This window comes from Triplophysa rosa, unplaced genomic scaffold, assembly GCF_024868665.1.
Source record: "Triplophysa rosa unplaced genomic scaffold, Trosa_1v2 scaffold520, whole genome shotgun sequence".
NCBI classification, from domain to species: Eukaryota; Metazoa; Chordata; class Actinopteri; order Cypriniformes; family Nemacheilidae; genus Triplophysa; species Triplophysa rosa.
This window is the reverse complement of record NW_026634529.1, coordinates 1-8,999: the sequence shown is the minus strand read 5'-3', so window position 1 is coordinate 8,999 and position 8,999 is coordinate 1. Positions and strand designations below refer to the sequence as shown.

The following is an 8,999-nucleotide window of genomic DNA, read 5'->3' as shown; positions in this document are numbered from 1 at the left end:
ACATATTGACAACCCCCAAAACACCCTACCAACATATTGACAACCCCCAAAACACCCTACCAACATCTTGACAACCCCCAGAACACCCTACTAACATCTTGACAACCCCCAGAACACCCTACCAACATCTTGACAACCCCCAGAACACCCTAACAACATCTTGACAACCCCCAGAACACCCTACCAACATGCTGACAACCCCCAAAACACCCTACCAATATCTTGACAACCCCCAGAACACCCTACCAACATGCTGACAACCCCCAGAACACCCTAACAACATCCTGACAACCCCCAGAACACCCTAACAACATCCTGACAACCCCCAGAACACCCTAGCAACATCCTGACAACCCCCAGAACACCCTAACAACATCCTGACAACCCCCAGAACACCCTATCAACATCCTGACAACCCCCAGAACACCCTAGCAACATTTTTCGACCACCCAGAACAACCTAGCAACATCCTGCGACCACCCAGAACCCCCTAGCAACATCCTGACAACCACTGAGAACACCCTGCGACCACCTAGAACACCCTAGCAATGCCTTGATAACCCCCAGAACACCCTAACAACATCCTGACAACCCCAGAACACCCTATCAACATCTTGACAACCCCCAGAACACCCTATCAACATCTTGACAACCCCCAGAACACCATAACAACATCTTGACAACCCCCAGAACACCCTAACAACATCCTGACAACCCCCAGAACACCCTATCAACATCCTGACAACCCCCAGAACACCCTAGCAACATTTTACGACCACCCAGAACAACCTAGCAACATCCTGCGACCACCCAGAACCCCCTAGCAACATCCTGACAACCACTGAGAACACCCTGCGACCACCTAGAACACCCTAGCAATGCCTTGATAACCCCCAGAAGATCCCAGCAACAACCTTCCACCACTCAGAAAACCCTAGCAATGCCCTGACAACCATCCAGACACCCTAGCAACATCCTGCGGCCACCCAGAACACCCTAGCAACATCCTGACAACCCCCAGACACCCTAACAACATCCTGGCAACCTCCAGAACATCCTGTGGCCACCCACAACACCCTAGCAACATCCTGCGACCACCCAGAACCCCCTAGCAACATCCTGACAACCACTGAGAACACCCTGCGACCACCTCGAACACCCTAACAATGCCTTGATAACCCCCAGAAAACCCTAGCAATGCCCTGACAACCACGCAGAACACCCTAGCAACGCCCTGACAAACACTCAGAATACTTTAGCAATAAGGCAGCGAGCTTTGCACAAACACAATTCAAATACACATTCTTCATAAAACCTATGGTTAAATTAAACTAGTTATATGTATATATTTGTATGTTTTGAAAGTTTGTATATATGTACATAAAACAGCATAATATGCATTATCCATGCAGGAAATGCCATGTGTTGGCTAGCCCGGGTGTTTGTGCAATGTTGACCTGCTGTGTGCAGGGGGTTTAATGCCAGGCTGCCCAATCTGACTAATCCTAGATCAGGCTTCAGTAGGGCAGACTCCCCCTCTCTCTTTCTCTCTGCACTCTCTACCTACTGCGTTAAGCGTATTTATATTCTCTTGATACAGTATCACTGAGTTATATAACCCCAGACACTCATGATTACCACCCTCCCTCATCTGCATACACGCTCATTGTCTAACTGCTTTAGATTTTTCTTACTGTACACCGCTGTCCTCTGAGGGTGGACTACCGGGCTCCTGTTTCTTGGTAGCCAAAATACCCGTGCTGTTACACATTTGCTTTGGCATGTAATGGGTAAGGGAGAGGTGGAGGACGAAGCCATCTGATGTGTGTCAGAGTCATCACGTGCTCCGGGCTGGGGAAGGAGTGTAAACTGCTTTGCGCTATAAAAAAGCTACAACTTTTACGCATGATCACATATGTTGAACATGCTGTCACGAAGCAGTTCTGCTCTCAGGTTTTGCACTTCTGCATTTCTTCCACACCTTTTTTAACCTCGGACAGACATACCTGGTCCTGTTTTAGTGGTTTAATCGCCTCAACGGTTTGTTCCCGTTAGCCTGGTTCGATGTTTCACAGTCAGCTGACTAATGCAAAAAGTGGGTCAGCAAGCCATTTGCCTGTGTCACTGCCACATCCCTCTCTTTCCATCGTGACTCCACACACTGTTGCTCTCTTTTTCTCTGTCGTCTCATTTATTTATTTAGGTGTTTTTAGATTCTTTATAGATTCGTTTTTAGATGCATATTTGGACACACTTAGGAGTTTCCTACAGTACTAAGCATGTGTTCTCCAGCCACGGGAATAACATTTAGACGGCAGGAATTTTCTGCCCTGAGACTTAAACTGCACAATGAATATCAAAATGTAGTCAAAGCTGAAGGGCTATTGAGGAGTGAATAACAACTTTTTAAGGGGATGTTGATTTCTGTATGCAGAATAGCGAGGTGATGTTTCTATTTATCTTAGACTGTATTTGTTTAAAAGTCACACAAACAGGGTTGAAACTAAAATGTATGTTTTAAAATCAGTTTATAATATCAAAATGCAAACATTATTTCATCAAAACAATAAATTAGACTACTAATAAAATTGGATTATATAATTGAGAAATGGGTCACACTTAAAGGGATACTTCACCCAAAAATGAAAATTCTGTCATAATTTACTCACCCTTAGCCAAACCTGTATACATTTCTTTGTTTTCCTGATCACAGGGAGAAATTTGGAAAAAATGTCAGATCTCGCCCTCCATTTACTGCTATAGTAGGGGGGGAAATGATGCGAGTCAATGGGGAGTGAGATTTGACAATCTTCCAGATTCCAGACCTGTGTGTTCAGCAGAACTAAGAATTCATACAGGTTTGGAACAATCTGAGTGCGAGTAAATGATGACATCATTTTTGGGTGTAGTATCACTTTAAAGAGTTTGTTTGAGGAAACAAAAATTGTGTGATTGAGTGATTGTGGGCAGATGAGCATTCATGTAATGATAATGATAATAATGTAATAATTACAGAGACAATACTCCTGCGGGTGTGTTTGAGCGGAGTGTAATTTAGCATTTCTTGCAGACGTTAAAACGAAAAGAAAAGGAGTATGAGCACGAGATGGAGCGTTTGGCGCGGGAGAAGATCGCCACCCAGCAGAGACTTGCTGAGCTGAAGAACGAGTTGGGTCAGTGTATGGACATCATGGAGATCGACAGGATCCTCAGACAGACGGTCCAGCCCGAAGATGACCAGGCCTCTACATCAACGGCATCAGGTACAGGTACAAACACACACACATTCATGCCGAAATCAGCCCATTTTACTTTTTCAGGGTATATAATATATGTATATACAGAAACACAGAGTAAATGTCTTAAACATCCTAACAAGGCCTAGCAACCAGCTTATACACCCTAACAACGCCTATCAACATGCTAGCATCATGTTAAAACATGGTAAAGTCATGCTGAATCATGTTAATACATGTCAAGTCATGCTAAAACATGTTAATGTCATGTTTAATCATGCTAAAACATGCAGGTTCATGTTGGCACCATGCTAAATCATGTTTGTATTATTTTAAAAGGGCTAGCATCATGTTAGCATTACATTTTTGCCACAGGAAGCATCAGTTACATTTCTAAAGAAGTTTCATCCAGTTTTATTTACTGACTGGTGACTTTTGGCACCAAAGACTGCGAAATTCAACAATTTTCACCTGGCTCTGAGTCATAGAATTAAACAGCCTCATTTTTTGCTACTGTGTCTTATTGACTCAGACTTTATGTATGTAAATTCCCTCTTTGCATGCAGTTTGGGTAACACCACCTGTCAGGTCCAATAGTGTTGGACATGCCTCATTCTTCAGTAACACACTAGCCCATGTTATAATTTGTCAGCTTCACAGACTCATATGTGCTGGTATGATATCATATGATAGTATACTTCCTGCTTATGACCTCATCAAGACTGGGCCACTCAAGTGTCTGAACATCAAAAAGGCATTGTTGCAGTTGGACTATATTATTGCTTTGTACTGGGGAAGAACTTTGACTTATAAATTATTTTATTTCAACATCAATGAAAATGTTCTATTTTTCCTAATTTATTCATTTAACCACTAATTTAATTTAATAAAAAAAATAATCTTACATGTTATATCTTTAGTGAGTATGTGACAATAAGAGACCCATGCATTTAAAAATCTATTAACCTGTATCTCAATTTTCACTCTTTACAGAGGGTGAAGACAACTTTGACCAAGACATAGCAGAAGACGTCCTTTCGTCTCCGCCACCCAAACCCCCTGCGCCGTTGCCACCCGAGCCCCGTGCCGCCATGCCTCTGCCCACCATCCTCTCTACGCACATCTCCATCCAACACAAACCCACACCCCTACCCGCCGCTCCATCCACCCAGCCTCAGCCCGCCGTGGTCACCCCTCAGGCGATCGCTCCTGCACCCCCTCCCCACATGCTCACCCCTACTCAGCCGACAGTCATCACTCATGCGTCTGTATCCCACGCCTCTGTCATCCAAGCCGTGAACCATGTCATTCCAGCTGGGCCTAAACACTTGGCGCACATTGTGCCCTCTAACGTCGGCCAGCCTATCGGACACATCACCGTGCACCCAGTAACCCACCTCCCCACTGCCATTTACCCACAATCGGTGGCCGTCTCGCAGCCAGCAGTGGTGGGGCACATCACGCACACGCTGGCACACCACCCTCAAACCCAGGTCAACGGCACACCGGTCGGGGCCCAACAGGGGGCCATGGTGGGGAAGCCCACAGCGGTGGTCGCCCATCATCACGCCGGGCTGGTCGGCCAGGCGGTTCTCAATCCAGTGACTATGGTAACTGTACCCCCCTTTCCCGTCAGCACGCTAAAGCTGGCCTGAAAGAAGCAGAAAGACTTTGGGGCCGAATGAATGGAGCTCTCTGTAGCAACTCACCAGAGACGGAAGATGAAACACGCTAGCTGGATGATGAGTGACTAGATCCCAGTTTCACTACTGTTGATTCTACATCGGCGGGGTTTCATCAGGACCGGATGGGCGCGAAAGGGCCTTGCGTGCCATGGCACGCAGCAGTGGAATGGTATACGTGTAATGCACTTGCTTAACTAAATTATAAGACAGCGAGTGTCAGTTTTTAGTCATGTGAGATCAGAGTGCTAAAAACAAATCAATCCTCTTCTCCTTCCCTCTATATTTCATGCTATCCCTTTTCTGTTTGCTCTGATATACAAGCCTGCCATGATCTTGTGTTTTACATCCATTCACCAAAAATCCACAAAAACAAGAAACCTCAATGTTAATCAAAAACTAGAGTGCTTAAACGGGCCCAAAAGTATTGAAAGCATGCAAAGAAAACGTTAACGGGGTACGTTTTTAACGGGGACTTTTAAACTGTCTTGAAAAAAAATCAGGTCACTCGGAACAAGTGTCTTGTGAGGAAATGCAAGTGCCTATAACCCCAAATCAAGCCCAATGGCGCCACCTGCTGCCTACGCGATGAAACGACATGTGTTTATAAGCTAATACGGTCGAATGCGCTGCGCAGACTGATCGGCGTAAAATATCAAAGTATCGCGAGAGAAATTCGAAAGTATACCTCTCGACTACCTATCGCGATACATAGATGTTAAACGCCATTCGGTCTGCGCATCGCCTCGTGAAGTCGAACCCGTCTGACAATATGCGGCTACAGTGAGTCACAAAGTCTTAAAATGTCGATGAAGAACTGCAACGAACTAATCAAAACACAAGTTCTCTTTTTCAATATACATATATGACTACATTTAGGCATATAAACTCTTAAGCGCTCAAAATGTCTAACATAAAACTACCTAATGCGCTTTTAACACTTCAGATAATGACAAATGATGTCGGGCATTATCAGAATCGTACTCAAATGTCAAATGAAGTCTTGGAATAAAGCAGCTCCGTCTCCGCGCACAGCATCAAACGCGCGCGCACGTGTCCGCACTGTGTTCGTTGCATTGCACAGTCATTTCTATTTGTCGTTTTTTTATTTTGATGCGCTGTTGTGTGAATTGTCGTGTTGTAGGTGGCTTTGTGTATAAGCATTTGGCTTTAAGAGGTTAAAAACTGTTGCACTGAGTCCGTTTCCAGGATTAAAGGCCATTTATCACTAGCAGTCAGAGATGCCCTGTTTATACCTTTGCTTGTTAAACGCGCTCGCTTGGTTTAACCTGCACAAACTTTGCTCTCTTACTCTTTTTTTCCTGTCTAAATCCGATGGTTTACTGCTGATGGTTTGGCTAAGTATCTGAATTATTGCTTTATATACTGTCACTTTCAAACTGAACACTGTGATTTCTGCTCCTCATCATCACCCTGCTCCAAAAACCCAAACTTTGCATATTCACCCATTTTCTGTTTGTGTTTTCCCTCTTGTTTTGGGGATGTGAAGATGAAAAGATACTGTGCTTCACAGACTCACTTAAAATACCAACAAAAATAGCGTAACCTTTGTGAAATTAGTGTGTTTTTTCCCTCTCTTTTATATATATATATGTGAATGAATGTATGTGTATATGTGAGGTATATGCACGCATTCACATATACGTGTATGTATTTTAGGATTATACTGATGCCTGGTTTTGCATGTAGATCGCGTTTTTTTGGTTGGTTGGTTTAAATGTTAATCCCTCCCCCCTTTCATTTTATTTTCGGGGACCATGTATCATACTGTATGATGTGGGCGGGACCGTTAGACCTCATTCTACATTGATATTACATATAAATATATGAAAAACTGTGCATTTTCCCTATGGAGAAAGTTTAAGTTATATATCGCCTGTACATTTTGGGCTGCATTAGGATCGAGTTGTCCACCATGTTTAACTGAAATAATAGTAATAAAACTTATAAAATATTGCTAGATTACTACAAAAACATAATGACGATTCATAATAAATCTAATGACATTTACAAGTCAGTTGTTCTGGTCTTTTATCATGTGTAACACAATAACACATTGTATTTACAACACCTTTTAAAAATACAATTATTTCACATTTTACCTTAACAATGTGCTGCACATTCACACGTTCTTTTCTGATTATTCTGAAGGACTATAGTTCAAAAACACACGCACACACAAGAAAACGACACACTCACTGCAGTTACACACATTAAACCCGACACATCTCTTAACTTTATCTCAATCAAAACTGTATTTAAATTTAAAAAAGTATTATAAAAGTATGTTGTCATAGAACTGCAATGCTGTTTTAATGTCCATGGTGCATCTGTTCCTGAATCTTCTGCAGAACCTCCTGCATTTGCCGCAACTGCAAAGACAAATAAAAACTTTTTATATTAAAAGCATAGGCTAATTTGTTATAAATGAATTAGCAATGTAAAACCCCAGACAGAAACGTTTAACTTAAAAGATTAAAAAATGCTATGTTAGAGGAGCATATTATGTTAAAAAATGGTAACATAGTAACAGTAAAATACTAACGTAGTACTACTCCAGTAAATGGTTTGTGCAATTTTCTGTATGCACAGAATATCTTATTGACCTACAAATCAAAATAAATTCATAAAAATGCGCCGTGTACACTACCACACGGCACACTGCGACCTTATATCTAACTGTAAATAAAAAAAGGAGTTACCTTAATAAATGTTCAAAATTAAGAGGTATTATGCATGAGTACAACAAACTCAAAACTTGATTGTTCTGCTTACTTCAAATCGGGAACATCATAACTTAAACCATTTGATGTAACTGATTACCTCAAATATTTTTAGTTTTCCCAACTTATTCGGGTTTACGGTGTGTATATACTGTATGCACGCACGCACGCACGCACGCACACACCTTCAGTTTCATTTTTTGGACTTCCACAGGAGTCAGGCTGTCCGCTTTGGCCAACACAGGCACTATGTTGACCTTCTCGTGTAGAGCCTCCATGAACTCCACATCCATCGGCCTGAGACTGAGAAATGAGTAGACAAAAAATCTTGTCACTAATCACTTGAATAAATATCAGATATTTAGAGCACAGCCAACACAATCTCACCCATGACCAAAAGGTGAGACGAAGTAGAGGCAGCAGTGCACGCGGTTATCCTGAATGTTCTTCCGGTTGAGTCCGCTTTCATCCCGAAAGTACTGTTCAAACTGTTCATCGATGTAGTCCACAACCGGCTTCCAGCTATAAAATAAAACCAAAGTTGTTGAATGAAATAAGCAGTGAGAAGAAAACATTTACTCAGGGAGAATTCGCTTGTTTTTATATCTGACAATGGTTATATTTGTACACAGTCGCACCTCTCCGTGTTGTCTACAGCATCCCCGAAGCCCGGCGTGTCAACGATGGTGAGTCTCAGCTTGACTCCTTTCTCCTCAATAGACACTGTGTGTTTAGTGATCTCTATTGTCTGCATGATCCGCTCTGTGTATAAAGTACGATTTCATCATTGATCAAGATCACAGGTTTGATTCCCAGGGTTTGCATGTACACGTTCAATGAATGGGATGAATTAATGGGATAAATACCCTCAGCATTCAGCACCTTTCTGTCTTTGTAAAGGTCTGTGAGGAAGAGACTATTGACAAGTGTCGATTTCCCCAAACCCGACTCACCTGAAGAAATACAAATAGAGAAAGTTAACAAAACCTCAAATATAAGTTTCTTTCCCCATATAGTTTTTATTTAAAATACAGGCCATTTCATCCAATGGGTGCAATTTGCTTGTTTTTTTCTGTTTGCAACACTAAATCTAATAACACACATATTTTACTATTCAAACTGTATTTTAGTCAATCCCAGGGAACTATTTTTTTTTATCTATTTACAGGTGCTGGTCATATAATTAGAATATCATCAAAAAGTTGATTTATTTCACTAATTCCATTCAAAAACTGAAACTTGTATATTATATTCATTCATTACACACAGACTGATATATTTCAAATGTTTATTTCTTTTAATTTGATGATTATAACTGACAACTAATGAAATGGAGT

The 8,999-nt window shown here is 41.9% G+C and overlaps 2 protein-coding genes across 3 annotated transcripts; one reads left to right on the top strand and one right to left on the bottom strand.

Moving 5' to 3' along the window:
- Positions 1–450: 450 nt before the first annotated feature.
- On the top strand, positions 451–6,938 carry LOC130550980 (max-binding protein MNT-like). Of its 2 annotated transcripts, none has more exons than XM_057328515.1 (2): positions 451–3,269; positions 4,230–6,938. In XM_057328515.1, exons 1-2 carry the CDS (start codon positions 3,107–3,109, stop codon positions 4,889–4,891), a joined length of 825 nt encoding a protein of 274 aa, XP_057184498.1. In that variant the 5' UTR covers positions 451–3,106; the 3' UTR covers positions 4,892–6,938. The 2 variants fall into 2 exon arrangements, with proteins under 2 accessions (XP_057184498.1, XP_057184499.1); XM_057328516.1 differs by having other exon boundaries at positions 451–3,263; positions 4,230–6,933.
- Positions 6,939–7,092: 154 nt separating this feature from the next.
- On the bottom strand, positions 7,093–8,615 carry LOC130550979 (septin-5-like; the record flags this gene model as incomplete). The annotated part of the gene is made up of 5 exons (XM_057328514.1): positions 7,093–7,311; positions 7,848–7,965; positions 8,050–8,184; positions 8,301–8,424; positions 8,529–8,615. Coding segments are annotated over 5 exons (524 nt in total), but the record flags the coding sequence as incomplete, so codon positions are not given.
- Between the last annotated feature and the right edge of the window lie 384 nt (positions 8,616–8,999).